The sequence below is a fragment of the Seriola lalandi genome, unplaced genomic scaffold, assembly GCF_002814215.2.
Source record: "Seriola lalandi dorsalis isolate HSWRI2012SDOR001 ecotype SW California unplaced genomic scaffold, Sedor1 jcf7180002054519, whole genome shotgun sequence".
NCBI lineage: Eukaryota > Metazoa > Chordata > Actinopteri > Carangiformes > Carangidae > Seriola > Seriola lalandi.
Window position 1 is genome coordinate 2,023,397 of NW_019525072.1, and position 20,940 is coordinate 2,044,336.

At 44.2% G+C, this 20,940-nt stretch overlaps 2 protein-coding genes across 3 annotated transcripts in view; both read right to left on the minus strand.

The window, feature by feature from the left end:
- Window positions 1-276, minus strand: part of LOC111660556 (hemoglobin embryonic subunit alpha-like) — a 1,028-nt gene extending 752 nt beyond the window's left edge. The window contains exons 1-2 of the mRNA XM_087175981.1: window positions 126-276; window positions 4-35 (exon numbers count right to left, since the gene is read on the minus strand). Of these exons, the coding sequence (XP_087032107.1) occupies window positions 4-35; window positions 126-223 (130 nt within the window). The 5' untranslated portion in view covers window positions 224-276. The remainder of the gene's footprint in view (window positions 1-3; window positions 36-125) is intronic.
- A 2,697-nt stretch (window positions 277-2,973) lies between these two features.
- kank2 (KN motif and ankyrin repeat domains 2) lies at window positions 2,974-20,458 on the minus strand. 2 transcript variants are annotated; one of them, XM_023413857.2, is made up of 13 exons: window positions 20,369-20,458; window positions 14,104-14,188; window positions 10,962-11,044; window positions 9,280-10,641; window positions 8,647-8,856; window positions 8,450-8,555; window positions 7,549-8,193; window positions 7,370-7,457; window positions 6,598-6,817; window positions 6,077-6,219; window positions 5,637-5,837; window positions 5,434-5,532; window positions 2,974-4,532 (listed from the first exon to the last, which is right to left on the minus strand). In XM_023413857.2, the coding sequence occupies exons 3-13, from the start codon at window positions 10,996-10,998 to the stop codon at window positions 4,476-4,478; spliced, it is 3,168 nt and encodes a 1,055-aa protein (XP_023269625.1). In that variant the 5' UTR covers window positions 10,999-11,044; window positions 14,104-14,188; window positions 20,369-20,458; the 3' UTR covers window positions 2,974-4,475. The 2 variants fall into 2 exon arrangements, with proteins under 2 accessions (XP_023269625.1, XP_087032077.1); XM_087175951.1 differs by lacking the exon at window positions 20,369-20,458 and adding an exon at window positions 19,327-19,345.
- Between the last annotated feature and the right edge of the window lie 482 nt (window positions 20,459-20,940).

Consider the following 20,940-nt stretch of genomic DNA (forward strand, 5'->3'; position numbering starts at 1 on the left):
AGTAAGTCTTGGTCTGAGGGTACACGATCAGCATCCTGCCAAAAAGATGTAAGCGGATAAATGTGACTCAGTCAGTCTATGTTGGTGGGTTACACCAACAGTCATTATTATGTTCGGATATTTACCTGTTCAGAGCATCTTTGCCGATGTCCTCAGCCTTTCCAGACACTTTAGCCCAGAAGGCCCTGACGGTTTCCTTGTCCTTAGCAGTGAGACTGGTCATCTTGTCTTTTGTTTGACTATCTGTTGAATGCCGTGATCAGCGCAAACCGCGGGGATTTTATGCTTGAAACAGAGTGTGGGCACACCCGGGACCACCTCCAAGATAGGCTGCGTAAGGCGGTCCGAGTGATGGGCTGCAGCTTGCGTGAGATAAACAAAATTCTTCCCACGGTGCCTCTGGAACCAAACCTCATTTTACAATTGTCAGTAATGATTACAGGTAAATATATATATAGGCCTATGTAATGTATATGTAGTGACTGGTGTAAATATTTCAGATGTAATTCTACAGGGGCAGGTCAAAGCATAAAGCAGCATATACTGTATCTCCATAAACAACAAGACCACATGATTTGCCAAACCTACTCTTTCAGAGATTACTCCAGAACAAAACGTTCAATCACTACCACACAATGACAGGAATTATAGAGCTGAGTGTGTGGCTGCAGTTATTATTGTCAGGTTTGACAGACTGAAGCTTTTCCTCTGTTCTAATATTTCAAACAAGCAGACACCAAGCACATGTAATTCAAACAGATTCTTTAAATCTAAGCTCTGTTGCCAAGTAATATTAATAGATTTGTTTATCAGTTGGAAACCGTCCAATGTGAGGAGAAAAGTCATTTTCTGTGTTTTCATGCCAATGCATGGTTTGTTTCTAAGGCTTATCTGACCCACTGCACCACAGCTGTAAGGGTGGATCCACTCAAAAGAAGGAATAGATAAGCTTCTTTTTTATCTGATGTCCAGTGTAAAGCTATGAGCTGCTGTAATATGTAACTGGAAACTCTCATTGTGGGCCATTCACAGAGAATATTTCATTTAATGTTACTCTCCAGTTTGGCTTCACATGATCACAGTGGTCATAATCGGAACAGAGAATAAAGTGAATATGAGGGAAAAATAGATTGAAATGATGATTGAAGACTTGGAGACACACTGTGAGTCAGAAAATGCAAACATTGACTGGACAGGTGAATGAGCAGGTTTGTCTGAGTGACAGTCAAAGCTGCAGTGAGTGGACCTTTTTTCTTTTTGGTAGAATTAAAAATGTCCTGCTTATTTCTGATTGGCTGGTGGATGAAACCTCTTTCATAACAACAGTGTTGTGGTGCAGACGGAGCACACTTCTTTACCTTGGTATCTTATCTCACTGACTCCTCCCAAAGACATGCAGCTGTCTGAGGAAACCAGCTGGAGCTGTGACAGTGTTTTTCTTAGAGATTATGGCGGGTTCAGACTCCGTAAATGCTGCATGTTATTGTATTGTTTTACACAAATGGACGTCGCCGTCCATCACCTGGTTGTTGTAGAAACAGGTCAAATTAACACAAATAAAGTGAGAGGAAAATATATTTTACGTATAGTTTGAACATAGATGATTGTAGGCTGGAGTGCAGTGTCTTCAATTCATAAGAGATGAAAACATCACTCCAGCCTGGAAAAAAATCAAGCTGCGCAGCTTCGTCACTTGTTTTCCGCTTCGTCATCATATCTCATGGCCATGGCAACAGGGTCAAGTGCAAACCCAACCTCATCTTGACAGTAACAATGGGTTGCTTCCAGATCTGCCATGATTCAGGTGGGGGTCACAATGCCCACAGCGAAAATAATCAACCAGCAAGCCAAGGGATATCAATCTCCCTTGAGTTGTGGTCATGACCATCCATTGTGCACAAGCCCCATCTACAATCAAGGTATTGATGTTTTGTTTGTTTTGTTTTTTTGCGGTTTTGTGGCTAAACCCTCAAACTCACACGAGAACCCTGCAAGATGTACTTACTTTTCTTGCAGAAATAGCTTGAGACGAGTCAAACCGTCTCCGAGGATGGCCTGTTTGCATCTGTGATCACAGCTGGCCACTGCCTCATGGTGAGGAGACATCAACCTGTGGAGCCACTTTGACAAACAGGGATAAATCTAAACTGCCATCATGTAAACAGTGACCACTTGGTGTGGAAAAAGGACCCAAAAGAATGTTAAAGGTAGGCCTATTTTCTGTTTGGAGCATCATGGGAGAATTTGTCTCAAATTTTTAATGATGTTCAGATGAAACTTTATGACAGTGAGTTAAAACATGCATGTGGAGTATAACAGGTTCCTGCAGCTGGCGGACAGCTGTGATGTGATGGATCTCATAGTGAGTAAACAGTGCTCAGGGATGTGCTGGAGACTGAGGGGAGGACTTGACCAAGTGTTTGTGTTGGAGCGCCCTCTGGTGGACTCTCCCCAACGTGTACTGCAGGTGATACATAAAATATAAGTTTACAGACCTGGAGTCTGTAAAAAAAAAAAAATAGAAGAAATGTAAAACAATCATATCGACACCCTCTTAAAATAATGGCCTAAGTCATTTTTTCAGGTTTTTCAGGAAACACAAAAAACTCAACAAAAGAGTCACACTTTTGACATAGGCCATTATACAACCGGGGTAGAATTGCATGTTCCCCTCAACTGAGGATTCAGGCGATTTTACCAGAGGTGGCCAGCATCATGAGGGGGTGATTTAGGCAAAAAAAACATTTTTGTCAAAACATGACTTAGGCCATTATTTTAGGAAGGTGACGATATACAAGTGTAGTTTTCTCTGTTATTCCCCCTGACAGACCCGTTCTTATCATGAGCTACATGACTTTATTAAAAGTTATTATGATGTTGTACATTGGCTGGTGAGAACTGTTTTTACCATGTTTTACATCGCTGCCGAATATTTACATGCAAACGAAAGCAATACTGAATAAATGCAATAGAAACAGTGTGGTCCACATTTATTAATTAATTGTTTTTCCAAAACGCACAAATTAGAAGAGGAGAAACACAAGCTCAAAGTTTAGATAAACCTTCATAAAACATTAACGAAAGAGTTGTGCGGTTACATTAAGTGGGTGTGAGCTTAAAAATCCTACATGTATAAAAAGATAGATACTTAAATTAAAAAGTTGAAAGTTTATAAAAATTCAATTGCTTAAAAGTGAATATGAAAATTGAGAAAAAACTTTGAAAAGTAATAGAAATTTTGACATCAATAGCCTATGCACTTTTGTTCAAGGAGTTTGATTTTAGGCATAAACGTTTATATTGACATATATTATTTTGAAATTCATATCTTACACAGCACGTCCTTATAAGACCCCAATCAGTCACTTTCTGGTTCCCTGACGAATCTCACCAGCATGGCCACAGCAGAGGTGGCTTCGCCAGTGCTTTCAGTCGTTTCTCAACTAAGTCTTGTTAAAGTACAGAATATTACAAACACAGATACACTCTAATCCTGCCATACCACCATCCAAAATACCATCACCTATAAAAATACAAAGACCACAGTGCCGTAGCCTTCAGAGACTATCGCTGACCTCTCTCCGCTGCCACACTAGGCCTGTGTTAATATTATCACTACGATATACAGTGTCACAGAGCTCACAGGAGAGATACATCTTTGGGTTTGATTTGGGAAATGTGGTGGACACATAAAAAAAATGTTGTCCTCTGGTTAAAAAGGTGTCATCAATAAACAATTGCCCGGGAAATAAAAATCATGATCTTTGGAGATCATGAATTCAGTCGGAATAAAAAAAATCAATATCAAAAATACTCTAGTGTGAATAAATCTTGCATATAAATATTGATAGACTGTTGAAGTGGTGTTTTCTGTATTATACTTTTGTAGCACCAATGAGCTTGTTGATGCAAGGACACTTATCTATAAGAGGGGTGGCTTTTGTTATTCCAAATGACTGTGATGGTGGCACACTTAATGATGCTACTGTGTAACAGCTATTGTACATATTACAATGACAAAAAATTGCTCTATAAAGCAACTAAGATGAGATCCGTATGAAATAAAAACAAGTGTATAATAAAGAACTGTATAATGAAATCATGGTGAACAGTTTTGACTGGTAAGTGCCACTAAAAACAGTGTTGACAACTGGATTGTCACAAGACTGAACTAATGTTCATACAGCCGCTCTAGATGTTTGGATTTTCAGATTGTACCACACAAGAAATCCGTGTTTTTAACCACCACAGTGATTAAAAGAGATCACTATGTACACAGAGCAACAGATAACAATGGTGCAAGCTGTCATGTAATTATCTGCACATTATAATGTACTTAAATTATGGAGGGTGAGAACAAACATACACACAAACTCAATGTTTTTCTGAATTACACAATGAAAGAAAAAAATCGCTGTAATGTGAGCAGTTGCGGTGGATTGGTTGTAGAGCTGCTGCTACAGAGGGAGTGCGGTTTATTTTGTTTCACCGGAAGGAGGAGAGGAACCCAAGAGAGGAGACTTAGGTGAAACCTAGACAAAGTTAAAAAAAGAAGGTATTAGAGATGAGAACTTTTATGTCATTCATGAGTGTTGATGTATTTTGGAGGTGTAGCTACTTGTATCCCTCAGCTGGGGCCAAGCATACTGCAGCAACACGAATACAGAGGTGAAGCTCTTATTACATATGAACTGTGAGGAAAAGTGTCAATAGATGTGCTTGATTTAGAGAGAGAACAAATCCACATTCTGTTCGTATCTTAAAGATACGTTTACGCTTCTGTCTTCTCCAGGAGTTATTTTGTGCTACTTTCTTGTAAATTCAATCCGCTTCGTCTACCTCTTCTTCAGTTTGTGATTTCTTAAAGGAATAACCAACAACACTTCCTTTAAAGCAAAACAAGTCATATGGCTGCATTACATTAAGCCTTATTGAGGAGACTGTAAGTGGATACATGTGTGGAAAATCTCTTCCTCTTTTATGAAAGATTTCTCTCATTGGGTGCATTTACATATGAATTAGTATCCTCATTTTAAGCCTTATGCTGTTTTTGATTAAATTCGGGATATGGCGTTTACATGGAACATGAAAAACCTGGTTCTTCACATCCTTGTATACAGGATGAGAACAGTATCCAGGTTTCTGACCGTCTGCCTGCAGGTATATCTTGATTTCTCACCATCTCACTATGAGATGGTTCAGAAACCTGGTAAGGTGTTTACATGCCACATTATCCTGGTTTCTATTGGAGTGCTCCAGGTAGTACATCCAGGATAAGGTCATAACCAGGTTTCTGAAACTGGGATAAGCTGTTTACATGCACAAAATTAACCAGGATACTCCAAAAACCCAATCATAACCAGGATACTAGTGTGAAAAAATATATAATATGACAACCATTACTGTGTATTAGCAGAGTATGAGAGCACTCACAGGGGAAGGAGGCTTCGCAAAGTTGAGGTGAGCGTACAGAAGCACAGCAATGTCGTTCTGGCTGGCCTCCAGAGCAATGGACAGCGCAGTGCTGCCATCCTGTAAAAACACAAGAGGATGATGGTGAAATGATGGGTTTGTCAAAAAAAAAGAGAGAGGGAGGGAGATAGAGAGGAAATAGGCAGGGACTATACTGTGCTTACATTATCGGTGAGAGTGGCATCACACCCCGGCACAGACAGTAGCTGACGCACAATATCCACATGACCGTGTTCGCAGGCACACATGAGCGCCGTGGAGCCGTCATCATCCCGGATGTTGACCTGAGCCCCACAGGACAGCAGTGCCCGCACCATGTCCCCTCGACCGTGGCTCACTGCTAGCATCAGTGCCGTCTGACCGGCCTAAAAATACCCATAATTCAACATTTTTAACCTCATCTTGAAAATGTGGAGCTGCATCATCATCATCATCATCATCATTTAGACTGTTTGCTCACATGTTGCAGTGTACATCTGCATAACAAACTAATAGTGAGCAGAGATCTGATAAGCACCTGAAAACACCATTTCAGCTCTGATATGGGTTTGTGTGTGTTGTGTGTGGAGCTGCAGTAAAACCTAGTGAGCAGTAGAGGGCGCACCTGGCTGGCCTTGGCATTGACGTCCCCGGTGCGCAGCAGCTGCAGTACGGTCTGAAGGTCACTGTCAGAGTGGAAGGCAGCCAGAGCTGTCAGCATGATGGCTGTGTATCCCGCCTTGTTCTGCTTGTCAGCGTTACACAGGCCTGTCAGGTATATAGGACAATCAGTGTGACAGGTGATACAACAGCAGCAGAGACAATGACAGGGATGCGTGACATATTGGACACGGGATTATCTGACACTCTGATGTCTGATGATTGATACGGGACATGACACAGTAGAATTGGAAATGTCAAGTAAAAATATTTAACAAATCCTTCCAAAATCCCATATTTCAACCTTAATTAGAGATAATTTCATAATTTTATAATTCATTATTTGTTAATTATTTGTCACAAAAATTTGGAGATATTGTGTAAATGAATATTGTTACCAAAACGTGCAACGTAAAACTCCTAACACACACACACACACACACACACACACACACACACACACACACACACACACACACAGCTCACCAGTGTCCAGCAACAGTTTCACCACGGGGAAGTTGGAGTGGGAGACGGTGTAGTGAAGCGCTGTATTCCCGTTGCCGTCTGCCATGTTGATCACAAACTCCAGCAGCTGAGGGGAGACCGAGGCGAAGGTGTCCATGTAGGCCTTGACAACAGCTGTGTCCGCAGCTTTGTGACAGGACACACGCAGCCACTCCTGCAGCACAGTGGTGTAGGCCGCCCTCTGAGATCAGACACAATGAGGACGCTTAGAGACACAGAAACACTCGACAGACTGACCATGAGATGTATGTCGAGAGGAGGGTTTATTGCAAAACAAACCTCCAAGAAACACACACCAAATGTATTGTTTGCTCATCTAGTACTTGCTGAAATACATGTTAAAATATTGGGTCTAGATCTTTTTAGTGCAGCAAACCATTTTATTGTTTTTTCTTTTAAAGCACCTTGTAAGTGTGTTTTCTTGACTAATTCAAACATTTAGAGATGCAACGCAAATCATATATTGTAAATAACCTATGACCTCTAGTTCAAAAACCACATAATAAAAAATATCCCCCTTTTTGTTACAGTCCAGACAGAGATCATGATAAGCTGAATATGTTTGAATGTGAATTAAAGATAAATCAGTATGTAAGGTATCTCTGCTTTGTTGTGCTCCTCCTTGGACTTGTCAGTATAATTGATTTTTCTAAAAACAGGACACTCCTGCATTTCCTGGACAGCAGTACTGATACTGAGTGGATTATGTTAGTTAAACAAAGTGAAAACCTACTGCTCCTTGTTGGCTAAAAGCGTTGGGTTCCCCCAGGGCTTTCTGCAGGGCACAAAGAGCTGACATCAGAGCGTCGCTCAGCTCCAGTCTGAGATAGACAAGGAGACAACACATTGTCAGTCACTGATGCTCACAGACAGGGTGATGCTCACAGACAGACTGACTATGTGTACGTTTACCTGACTTGTTTGGCTGATGCTGTGGCAGTGTCGTTTGTGTTGCTTTCAGCTGCTGGCTTTGACTCCAATTGGCTGGAGAGGATGGTTGCTTGTGACTGGACGGTGTATTGCTGCTTGGCAATCTCAGTGGTTTTAGTGACACACGGTGATGGAGAACAGGTAACCGGGGACTTTAGAGAGCTTTGCTCAGAGGGATTAGAGGATTCAGAGCTTGATGATGCGGAGGTGATTTCCCGTGTGACTGTGTGCTTTTCTGATGATTGGCTGACAGTCTCTCTAGAGGCAGAATCGTTAGCTGGACGTGGAGGAATCAGGGTGGGGTCTGAGGCTGGTGGCTGTGAGGCACATTTCTGCACAGCTGTATCAGTTGCTGGTGACCGGGGGACTTTGTCTGGCAGTCTTGTGTCTACAGCTGCAGACTGGCGGGGACTCTGCTGTGTTTCTGGAATGACGGCTGGTAGTTTGGCAGTGGCCTGCTGAGGTACGCTGTTGCTTTCTTGGGGCTGAGAAACCTTGGCGTGGGTTGCTTGCTGGTGCTGGATTGTAGATTCTGGTAGTTTTTCTCTGGCTTCATGGTATTCACTGGAGTCACTGCCCTCGTCTGAACTCTCACTGCTGCTGTCGTCTGATGATGTGGATTCATAACTGCAAGAAAAGAACATGAAGATTTTAATGTCAAACAGCTCCAACTGTTTGAAACTCACACCTATTTTATTATTGTACATGAGCAGGGAATACGAATGCATTTCTTCTTGGTAACTCTGACCCTTGGCTAGAGCCGACTCTTTTCTCTTCCAACTACATCACACATCTGGGATGAAACACTATTGCCAGGGCAGGGGGACACAGGACTCTGTGGATGGACATGACTGATTGGTGATCTGCAGTCACTGACACTTACCCTCCATTGACTCCAATGAACTGTAGGTTTTTCTTAGTGGAGGGGGAGCCTGGTTCACCTTCTGCTTTCCGCTTCATAATGGACCTCAGAGACTGAGGAGATGAGGCTGGTAAAAAGATACCAGTAATCATACATAGAGCCGGACTGTGTCATGTGATTAAATTAAAAAAAGTCAAGTGATAGTTCAGTCCAGTTACCTGTCTTAGGGCCTTCCTGTGACTGGATGGTCTCTGTGTTTGTATGCAGGAGTGTCTCTCCTTCTTGTGAATGGATCAAACCAATGTGATTATCAGACGTGCCTACAGCGATGGCAGGATTAGCAACAGGTACCGAGGTGGACAACTCGCTCCTTAGGACGTCGCGTACCTGCTTGGAGCTGACTGCAATCGGCAGCTCAACCGGAGTATCTGCCAGACAGAAAGAAGACTTCAACTTGTCAGCCTTCACTGATATACATATCTTATGGAAATGTACAAAAAACATAAGTAAACTACTTTCTCCAACATAAGTTGTTAACACAAGATCAAGAGTTTACTTGTCAGTTTATTGGTTACACCTGTACAGTCTTATGCAGCCCATTACAATAAATGTAATCTGTCGTATAATCTTAGTCTTAGTGTCAGAGAGGTGCTGATTCAGCTCAGTGATATTTTCAGGGTGAAGTTAGTTGTTGTGTTGTGGCAGACTTTAAATTGAAAGGTGACAGAAAACATCAGAGGCTCAAAAGCTCACTGATAGAGTTCACAAACACTGAACATGATATTCTTAACAAACGCCTGTTGCATTAGACTGTTTGGGTAAAGGTAATAAACTACCGGCTGAATCCAGACCTTCAGTTTGTCCTCTGTGGTGGCCCTCCAAAACCCCTCCAGCTGGTTGAAGCGAGGGGGAGCTGCAGATCTCTGCTCGGAGCAGTGTGCCCACCTCAACAACAGTAGGCTGCTCCGATGTGTACACCTGGATTCCCACAGTCCTCTGTTCCCTCTGTTGGGGCTGCTGTGTGAAGCTGACCAGAGTGTGCAGGCTGCAGCCTTGTGGCTCCTGCCAGCCCATGCTGGTAGCTATGACTGGATGCTCTGCCTGAGGAGTTTTCTGGACTGCTGCTGCCTGATGCTGTGCAGCCTGCAGCTCCTGCATCGTCCTCTTTAGTTTGCCCTCAAGCTGACCCACTTGGTTCTTAAGAGCCTCTGTCTCTGGCAGCAGCCCCAGATCCTCCTCGCGAACCCCAACTCCCACCTGACGACTGCCCCTTGAGTCCTCTGGCCCCACTCCGATGGTGCGCAGCTCCCGCTTTGCATCCGGTCGAGCTCCACCCACAATCACTGTGTCCTCAATCTCACACCCTGAGTCTTGTTTGGAGCCCTCAGGTGTGGTGGGAGACAGTGGCTCTGCTGACTTGTTGCTGCTCTTGGCTCCAGTGCTCTGTTCTTCTTCAGGGATGTCGATGTAGAGCTCGCCTCGCGGACGACCGCGGTTGAAACCCAGACTGTGGCCCAGGAACTTTTGGCTCTTCAGCTGGACGCTGAGCTGCCGTTTCTCCTCCTGCAGCACAGAGATTTTAACCTGGAGCACAGGGATGGTCTTCACCTGCTCCTCCAGCTCCTTAATCTTCCTGAGGGCTGCTGCCATCTGCTCCCTGACATGCTGCAGGTGGGCTGGCGTTGGGGTCACTGGGGTGGACAGGCCAGAACTCATGGGCGTAAAGGATCCGCCTCCACCATGGGCCCTGTTGTAGCTGTGTGCACTGCTGATGGAGGTGTTAGAGCCTGCCACACTGCTGTGCATGCTGCCCAGGTTGGAGAATCTACGCCCCTCTTTCTCCTCTTCCAGCTTCCTGCGTGCATCCAACAGGGTCTTCTCCACCCGCGCAGTGCTGAAGCTGGGTCTCTGCGACGTGTGGTATCCTGGAGCGCAGTAGGAGAAGGAGGAGTGCCGACTGTCCATGCTGGTGTTGGAGCACAGAGACTCCGTGGACGTCCACCAGGAGCCGGCGTAGCCGTAGCCACGGGGCAGGGAGCCATAGCGTGGCCGGCGTTGTATAGGCACCTTCTTAATAGTGTTTCCCTTCTCTATGTCGTTAACATATTTGAGGAAGTCTAGGTCCAGACGGTAGCCATAGGGGGTCTCCACTGAGTAGGGCGCCTCCTGTTCTTTGCCGTGCAGGGAAGGGGGAGCAGGCGGGTTGAGTTTCCCTGAGGGGGAAGGAAATCAACTTTAAACAAACGGAAATCTGCATCTAATCTTGGGCTCAGACTTTAGAAAATAGCACTAACTCTGGGCTACTGTGTATTTATCTATGTACTCTGAAACAATCACCAAATTAGGCTCAAAGTGGAGTAGTGCAGTTTACTATAACCTGACCTTCTGAGTGCTGGGATATCACCACTGTTCCATTACTTACAAGCCCGTCTGACAGTTTAAATCCTAACAAAAAGAATTCCTTTTTCTAAAATACCCTCAATATTATGTGTGTTATGTTGAGTGTTATTGGTGAGAATAAATAGAAGCTGACCTGGGAAGCCGGGGTCCATATGCAGCACCTGAGCCATAATGAGCCTGTGGCTGGTATCCAAACAGTCACCCACCAACTCTCACCTGTGGAGACACAGAAACAGGTTGACATTACAAATGAGCACATCAAATATTCTTTTCTTTTCTTGCAGTAATAACAAGCGAAGGGTTAATAATGCATGATTATGCATGTCCAACAGAAACCTGTTTATATGGACATACAGTATGTTGCAGTATGTTTGTACACGACATGTGGCTCTTTTTGATAATATTGTTTTTTTATATGATGGTCAGAAATAGTTTTACTGTTTCTTTCACTATGGCACCCTCATGCCTTCCTCTCTAATTTTATCCTTTCATTTTTTGGAGCGTAGCGGGTCACAGTCGATTGTGTGTTGTTTCTGTTCATAGCGTCGAGAGAAGAGGAGTTACAGGGGAAAGTTTCCTGGCAGCTAATTCCAGGACAGAGGTTTGAGTCTGCCAGTTACAACCTTATTAGGAATCATCCGTGCACGCTAAACTTCTCCTCTCAAATTAGGGTTTACAGACACTCTCTCCTCTTTCTCTCCTACACTTTCTCCACATCTCCCCCCTCCTCCTCTGTCTTCTCTATTTGTTCTCTCTTTATGCTTTTCTGGTGCTTTCTCCCCCTCTCAACGTCAGCTGATGATCAGGAGGTTTCAGCTGGTCAGTGTCTCTCTTTTTAACTTGCTTGTTACTTTCACACAGAGAGCATGGTGAATTTCAATGCATTTTTCATTCCAGAGGTAATGCATCTTGACTTTTTATAAACAAAAGATTGTGCTTTGTCCTCCCACAGAGAGCAACGTTGTAGAGCCCACATCGCCAGCGCCTCCGAGTTTGTGTCTGCTTGGAAAAGATTAACTTTCTAGGTCATCACTTTGTGGGAACTGGGGATGTAATGTTTAAGCCATCCACAGATTTAGGCAGTTGAACATCGTTATATTACTGAGACTTTAAGGAGCGAAGATCAGAAGTTTGGACTCCAAACCTACACTTTGTTTTTCAGGACATACTCAGTTCATTTCAGTTTAAGGCTGGTTTTCTCTTTCTTCAGCAGGAACTCTGAGAGTCTCCTCTCTATGTGGAGCTCTCTCTATCTCCCTCTCTCTGTCTCTCGCTATCTTGTGACTCTGGTCGGTGCTTGCTCGTTTGTGAAAAGTAGGACACTTGGAAACACTGACTAAGTTGACTTGGTATTTTTGAAGTCCTGTAGTCACTTTAACGTCTCAGTGTGATTTCCCCTTATCTGTGTCCCTTCATCACCCTCTCATACCAAGATGGCCGCACACATTATCAGACAGTGTGTGTTTGTGTGTGTGTGTGTGTGCGCACATACTGATGCACCCATATCAAAATGAACAGAATTAAAAATACATCTTACTCTGACGTGGTATGGAAGGATTCCACTGTTAAATTCAATATGATAGAGCCCCAACACTGAGCCAAATATATTTCAGCTTACATATAAAGAATTTATCAGATTTCCCAGATGTAAATTTTAAGACTGCCTTACATGAACACAAGAGATTTTCAGAAGAAGAAAAAATAACACGGGAGTGCTGCTGGAATCCTGAAAGATCCAATAAACATTTGATAACAAAAGCGCTCTTTCATCGCAGATAAAAAAAAAAGAAGTTTTTAATGATGTGGAATAATTTCATGAAACACTGAAAAAGAAGAATTAAAAGCATCACAGACAAGATTTGGCTCCATGCCTTCCTAACACAGCGTGAGAGTCTGTTTATCTCAAGTATGGAATGAAAGTGTTAGATTGATTATGTGCTGCACGCTGCACGGCGCGGTGTTGGTATGACTACATGTGTGAGAAAGTGAGAGCAGGACAGAGGGGAGGAGAGTGGTTGGGAGCATGAGTGTGTATGTGTGCGTGTGAGAAAAGTGAGTGTGTGTACACGAGGGTGGAGGACAGCGCTGACAGGGGACAGTTGATGAGATATAATTAGAGTCTGCGGTTTAGCAACCAGCAAAGCAGACATGACAGATGACATAGTCCACTCGAATCCTCTTTGAATTCCAAAATGCAGTTTTTTACTCCTTCAAATTATATCTTCACTCTCAAACTCACATTATTCTCTGTTTCAAATGGCTCTTTCCTTATTTTCTTCTCCGGGTGCCATTCCTCCATCATCGCCCCCTCAAAACGCCCACGCCACTGGGCCTCCACATCTGCTTCTCCAACACCGGCTCATTGGGTGTTTCAGATGTGTAAGTGAGTGTGTATGTATTCCCTGAGTGTGTGAGTGTGTGTGTATGTGTGTGTGTGTGGGGGGTGGGGGGTGGGGGGGGTTGACCTTCCTCCCTCTCTCTCAGCTCTCAAACAGAGTTCCTTTGAGATGACATCTGAACAGAAACCAGTGTGCGCCCTTCCCCAGCGCCACACTGCCATTCTTCAGCCTGCCTCATCCAGGACAAATGCCTTGCCCCCATTTCGCCCCCCTGCCTCCCCATACAGCTGCATACCATACTAAAGGAAGTTAACATCGCCTGGTCGACTCCCTCCATTCCCCGCTATTAAGATTAGGACAACCCTCGGGAGGGGGGGGGGGCGATGCAGGTCATCCAGCACAAATTACACGTCTGCAGTATGTCCTGTAAGATGTCATGAGAATAACTGTATTATACGGCAGCTTCTTTCATCTCTCGCAGAAACTGAGAAGAGATTGGGTTTGTACATAAAATGGAGCTTCAGGTTCATTTATTTATTTATTACAGCCACACTTTAGCATGCTCGTCTCTGGAGGATTAAAAACTGGATTTGATTTACAGCGTGTATATAGATCTCCGTGTCTTTGGTGTATCAGAGGATTGAGACCACCCTGAGGAGCAATTTAAAATGCCAGGCTTCATTTCGAGGTCAGCTCTCCCACATTCAAACTCATTGCTTCCATTCATTGAGTCCCCTTATTATTATTGCCATTACAAAGGATTAAACCTCAGTATTGCTAAGTTAGAAATACCATTCTTCCCACCACCCAGAGAAGATCGTTATGGATTTTTCCACTGCCTTAGTGACTCTCTCGGCCTTTGGTGATTGCTATTCTGCTCAAGCTTGGGAATGGTTTGTGAATTAGGAAAAGAGGGATTTATTTTCCACTTCATACCAGCTGCTTGCGCTGCAAGGACGGGATCTCTCCTCCCCAGGCTCCTCGCTCTCCCTTCCTTTTCTTGCACTCTTACAGTCAGCACCTGTGGGAAACAAGAATAAGGGAAACTTGAACTCTGGCAGTCACAGATTCTGTTTGTAACAGTTTGAAGCCCAGAAAAATGTAAACCACACGAAAATAAAAGGAAACATCTAGACAAGTAGTCATCAGGGGACGTCACTAAAACTCCATTGAAGGTGTGTAGCTCTGTTGACACAGAGATAAAAACAGACTTATGACAGGTTACAAAAGAGTGGCCCCCGCAAGACTTTAAACACAGGTTGCAAAGCCAGAAAAAACATTCCCAAACATTCCAGTGGTTTTGACTGACAAGTCGGATGTGAACAATATACCCCCATGAGATGCCAATCACTCTCTGACCGCCTTGTACTGCAGCCTGGAAGAAGTCTGATCCACGCAAAGCAACACTCCTCCTCTCCCAGCTTTCTAGAAACACTGTCCCCCACCCCATTCCCTTCTCCAATTCAAGCCTCGCTAATCAATTCAAGGCTGGGAGCCTCCCTGCCATGTGATTGGGCAATGTTTTCTGTTTTCTTGCCTCTCTGACTAACACTCCCAAATCCAGTGGCGCACACACACCCGCGCACACGCCCTCCAGTTTGTTTGGAACAGGCATCATTTGCACAGATCACCTATAAAGACTGATTTCATGAGCCTTGTAATGTGTTCCCTTCACAGACTTGAAGTCTGTGCTGGAACAACTGCGTGCATGTCCACCAGATAAGCTGCATGACTGTGTCTGCTGATTCTCACGCCTTGGCTGCGGCTGCTCAGAGTCAGGCTGCTGTGCAATTGTGTGGACGACATTTTGTCGGAGGGTCTCGCAGCCTTAAAAAACAAGGATAGGTGACCTTTGCATAATATCATAACAAGACATGCTGTTGTTCAGTCCATTGTTTCATATTGTTGTCATGCCGATACCACAGAGGGTGGAGGGGTAGGGGGAGAAATAGACCTTTTAGACTGGAACGACAGCCAAATCACAAAGAGCCATTCATTCAGCCTCTAGTTCCACAGCTGGTTCTAATATAAAGCAAGGAGGGGCATCTCAGAGAGGGAGAGAGAGAAAAACAGTGTGTGTATGAGTGTGTGGCAAGGAAATTTGCCTCAAAACAAACAAACAGTTGATGAAGCGCTGTTAAGGACCCACACACTGACAAGAGACTGGAAATACAAGGAGCAGGACTAAGTGATTGATGTCTAGATGAACAAGTGCCCGAGGCTCCAAAATGATTTTGTGCTACTAATTATGTAAGAGCCTGAACAAAACATGTACATGAACACATCCCTGTCTAATTATTGAAACTTGCCAAAAATGACTCTCCAAGGACAGGATTAAAGACAGTGAACTATGTGGACCTCTTTAGTAGTAACCCTGTGCTGGTGCAGATGGCAAATACTTGTGTAAGACAAATATCAAACATTACAGGAGACAACTTGAACTCCCATCGACTCCCACACAGCGCAGATGAAAACACACACAGATCCCCCGACACGAAGACACTGTTCCAGGCTTGAAGACTCCCGCAGATCAACAAACATAGCTGCAGCGTTTAAGTTGATTTATTCCAGTAAGGGCACCGATGATATGAAAACGAAGTGATTTAACTGTTTTTAATTTGTCTGTCTTCAAGATGATAAATCTGACAACGTGATGATATATTTTTGATGGATAATCAACACCAATAAGTAGAAACATTTGAGCAAAAGCCTGATGAGAAATGCATCTTTTTCTGATGTCAAATTGACACTGCTCCGCCAGTGCATGTTCCTCACATCATGCCAAGCTTGATGTTGAAAAAACAGCGAGGATGGAGCCCTGATGAGTTTGATGAAGAAAGGGTTACAGGAAAGGGAGCTCCATCTTCCTATTCCCTAAGGATCCAGAAACAACCCAGTCACTTCCTCCCCAGCCCAGGAGAAAGAGTAACAAGGAGAAGGAGAGCATAAATGAGAAAGAGAAAAAAAAGGAGCAGGGGTAAGAGAGGGAGAAAGCAGAGGAGAGCAGTACAGTATGTGAGGGAGGGTGGGAGAAAAACAGTGGGAATGTGAGGAAAGAAAGGCAAAACTGCAGGCAGAGGGGGGGAGAAAAAAAAAAGAAGAAATGCTGCTGAGAGTTTTAGATGGAAACTTCTCGAATGAGAAGACCATGACTGTTCTCAGATTTGAACTCCACCAGTATGAATCACTGCAAATCCTGCTGCTGACACCAGAATGTAGTCTACTCCTGTTAGTGCAGGAAGAGCACCACACAGATCACACAGAGGGCTGCAAGGACTGCTCACAATGGGTAAATAAAGTTTCAAAGGACCTTTCCTCATAATCTTAAATGGCTCCGCCTAGAAGATTACCATCATTTGTGCATTCCACACCTAAAAATAGACCCACAATAGAGAATCCCTATGAGAAGCTGCACTTTCTCTGACTATATAAAGCTGACTGTTGTTCAGAGGTTTTTCTTCCTCACAGTAAAAGGCCGCAAACATAGACATGCTGTAGGGCTTTAAATGTTACATTAAAATCACAACAGGAGTCACGGTTGTTGGTCTATCTACTAAGCCTTCTGTGTCCTCCTCCTCCTCACTCTGCAGCACAGATGGCTTCATTCAACCAACTGGTCCTCAATGAATAATAAATCAGAAAAAATTAAAAACAAATTTCCCTCCTGAAAAGCTACAGAATGCTAAATGTAGAGGCAACAACAGCCATTTGTCACTCAGCCTGAAGTGGCTTAACGGTGTACGTCATTGCTTGAAAGATGGGGCCTTCATCAAGCGTGACGGGGGCCAGATGATCTCATAACAACATGGAAATACAGTGTGCTCTTGTGTTGCTGGTGTACATGTGGTTTTTTGGCTGATTTGGACTTTAGACTCAGGACAGTGAAATCATTACCCAATGGTACATCCCCTCCAGGATTCTCTGCCCTTTAGCAAAAAGCCCTGTTTTTTACATTAAGGAGTGGTGGTATGGAGGAGCAGACGGCACTGGGCTGGAGCAGTCTGGCTAGCTAGAGTACGGCCAAAGGGAGGGGCTGTGAAGCTCACATTACTCCTGGAACAGGAGCAGAGTAAACACCCGCCAGTCTGCCATTGGTCATTGTGCTGACCTCCAACAGGAAACTGAGCAAGGGTGGGACTGAGCGGCAAGGAGCGGCACCGGAAAAAAGAGACTAGAAAAAAAAAAAAAAAAGAGGCATTTGGGAGAAAATTCCTGTGCAGTTGTGGAGGTGGGGATTAAGAATGATGCCGAGCAGAGAGGCTGAACGCTGCACTGTTCCAAGGAATATATAGGGTCTGGGGGGGGACGAAGTCCAGACAGCAGTCGGAACGCCAGAGCACCAGTGTTGGGGTTAAAAGCTGAGGTCAGCGTGTGCTGTGGTGCCGAGCGGATGGCACAGCAGAACAGAGGAAGTAATCTGCCTGAGGTGGTGATCTAGTTAAGTGGTTCCCTCACAGGGATCTTATCAATTACTTCCTGATTCAAGGAGGGTTCTTGATCAACAGACTCTGTGGACATAGAGACAACAGGTCCAGGAAACATCCATAGCACTGACTGCCCTCACATGTTTGTGCTTTGCTGAACAGAACAGTCTATCTTGCTTTTCTGAGTGATTAATTTATTAAAAGAGATCAAGTCAGATTATTCGGGCAGATAAGGAATTACTATCTCTAGTACCTCAAAAGCCCGATTAGACCATATGTTCCCTGAAAACATTACTTTACTGGTTGACCCAATCAATATAGTTAAGTAGGAGTATTAACCCTCACTGTCCTAAGCAATTACTATAATAATACTGGGCCGTATGTTTATCCACTTATAAACTAATCCACCTCTTACACGAAAACCTTTTCTTTCATTATATCTTAAAATAATGTAATTGTGTGAAAAAGGGTATATTTGGGTTTTTCGTCATATCGGATTTACAATAAGAAGAAAACACAACTTGACTGCATGTATGCACAGTGAAGAAGCCCGTTAGCAATATCATAGACCCTTATGTCAATAAACGTCCTTATTTCAAGTGATGATATATAACATGATTACTTAAAGAACAGATAGTTGATCATGCTCTAAAACTGTCCAAAATAGCTAACCAGTAATAGACCTCACTAGACAGTGACAGACAGTCTCATGCGGGCTCAGGGTGTAATTTCATTAGCTTCGCTAAACCATTTAAATGCCCGGCGTGTGGCCCAGTGTGCAAATGGGGTTTATAACCCTGCATTCCACCACAGCACCCCTGCGTCCAACTGCTGTAATGTGACAATCACATTCCAGCTCAGACGAAAAAATGGTGAAGGAAACTCCAGCTGCAGACAAACCTGACCAGGAATTCCCAAACGTGCAGCCTGGGGGATTCCCAGGGGTCTCTGATGGGATTCCAGGGGTCCCCAAGCAGGCGAGGAGGAGTCAGTTTTCACTGTTATTACACTCACACTCACTGGATCTCAAAACAGTAAGGAAATATACAGTTGACAGTTCGTTAGGTCCACTTAGCTAAATGTCTGCAATATGCCTTCATGAAGGTTATAATGTTTTTGCTTTTTAAAACTATTGCTGAGCGGTGCAGATGTAACTTCACCATCATTTTCATGGCTGCAGTTATGGTGCTGTTGAACTGTACTGTAATATGAGAATTAAATATGAAGATATACCAACTAATAGGCAAGATATTGGCACTAGCAGGCCAATTTAACAGCATGAATGACAGGACAGAGCCCATCTGAGAGCCAAGCAGCTGCTAGTAGGTGATTTAATACTGCTAGCAGCCCATTACACAACAGCAGGACAGTGGTGTATTGTATGATGCAGTGTAACAGGCTGATGACTACCCCCCCCCCCCCCCCCCCCCCCCCCCCGCCAAGCTCTCCATGTCGTTCATCAAAACAACATCTGATGTGTTTACTGATGAATATGGACAGTCTGCCATACATGTCATAAGACATCCTGTCACACAAAGTTCATTATAAAACGTCCATATTAACATAAAACAATAAAGTTATTGAGGGGAAAACGTTGATTTATGCATTTTGCCTATTAAGACCCTACTAACTAGTTTATCAAGGGAAACCAGGGAGAGCCAGGCACCAAGGTACTTGAAAAAGAGCAAGTGGTGCCTGTATAAATGTGACTCATTGGAGTTTCAGTCTTGTTTACCTTCCTCTTGCCCTGCTGACACACAACTCCATCAGACCTCATCCATCTTCCGAGGATATACACTCCCCTCAGTGACCAGTCACTTCAGGCGGCGAGATGAGCAAATGTGGGACGCAAGAAGCAGCAACGAAAAGCTGATGAACATCTGGAACTAATGAAAACTTGCAGAATGCACAGACCCACCCTCTCCCCTGAGTCCTTACAGTCTGCAGTGAGCTTTTCATCATTTTCTTTTTTTAAAAGTAAAATGAAAAACAGTGGGTTTGTTGCAACAGATCATGTGTGAGGCACGAGGAAAAGTTTCATAATGAAGGGCAAAGAGAAACGAACACCCAAATGTGTGGCCGGGTTAAGAAATGACGTGTGGGATAAGATTTGGCAATGCCACATAACTGTATAGACTCCTGTAAGACAGCTGCAACACTGAAACTCCTGCTTTAATCACTTACAATGATGAAAATAACAGTGTAGCTATGGATTTTACAGGGATACTGTACAGAAATGCAGCTTTTCTAGAGGTAATTTCCCTACATGATAAAAATTAAACCCAGTGAAATGAATAAACTTAAAATTCAGTATGGCAAACACACTTTTAGTTGCAACTGAATAAGTATCATTATTATTATCATGACAATAATAGGCTTGATGCTTCGTTAACGGCGCTCCTCGCGACCGTGCAGCCTGACTTAGCCTCCAATGATGCTCTGAACAAAAAGGCACGCACCGGGGAGCGACCATAAGACTCAGCTACACATTCCTCTGAAACTAAAGAAACACTCATGTGAAATTAAAAAACCCCATTAGTCAGAACATTAGGGAGAAATATGAGTATAACCGGGGAGGGGGTGGGTTCAGGAGGATAAAGGACCCGTTACTTCGGAGAGAGAGGACCGGGGGAATGGGCAGGACCGACGCTTCACAAAAGAAGTCACACGAGCAAGAAGGCGCCTCGTCTGAAGCGCTTTAAAATGCAGTTGAACAGAGAGTCCAAGACAGCTTTCAAACAGAGGAAGTGTAAGTTTGTCTTTTCTGCTGGTCTTACCTGCCCTTTGGAAATCCTTTCAGCCGCCTCGGCCCAGGAGCGCTCACTGACAGACACAAAAACACTGCAGCCGAGATGCACGGCGCCCCCTCCCGCTCCTCTTAAAGGGCCAGCGGCCACGAGGCCAAGAAGCAGGGCTGTCTCCCTCTCTCTCTCTCGCGCGCGCACACACACACACACACACGCACACGCGCGCGCACACACACACACACACACACACACACACACACACACACACACACACACAGTCTACCGACCTTCGTCCTTCTTTCATCATTTTCACGTGTCCGAAAGAGTCTGAAAGCCCCTCGTAGGGCCTCCGAGGATCCATGCTTCTTCACGCATCTACAGGTGAAGACCCTCGAATCCAAACACCTCCATCAACCTTTAAAAGCCATTCAAGCACCACCATGGGCATGAAGAACCTCAGTGGACAGATCAGTCAGGATCCAGAACCTCAGTGGAACGACCTCCTAAAGACCTTGGGACATCAATGTTCTCTTTCAAGGCACACAAAAGACCTTCAAAGACCACCAAGTACTTTCAAGAGCATTCAAGGTTCTTCAAGGAAG

Coding starts and splice junctions, on each gene's coding strand:
- kank2 (XM_023413857.2), bottom strand. CDS start 10,998: ATGGCTCAGGTGCTGCATATGGACCCCGGCTTCCCAG. Junction 8,857..9,279: donor CCACAGAGGACAAACTGAAG/GTCTGGATTCAG, acceptor TCTGTCTGGCAG/ATACTCCGGTTGAGCTGCCG. Junction 4,533..5,433: donor TTGCGAAGCCTCCTTCCCCT/GTGAGTGCTCTC, acceptor AACTTTGTCTAG/GTTTCACCTAAGTCTCCTCT.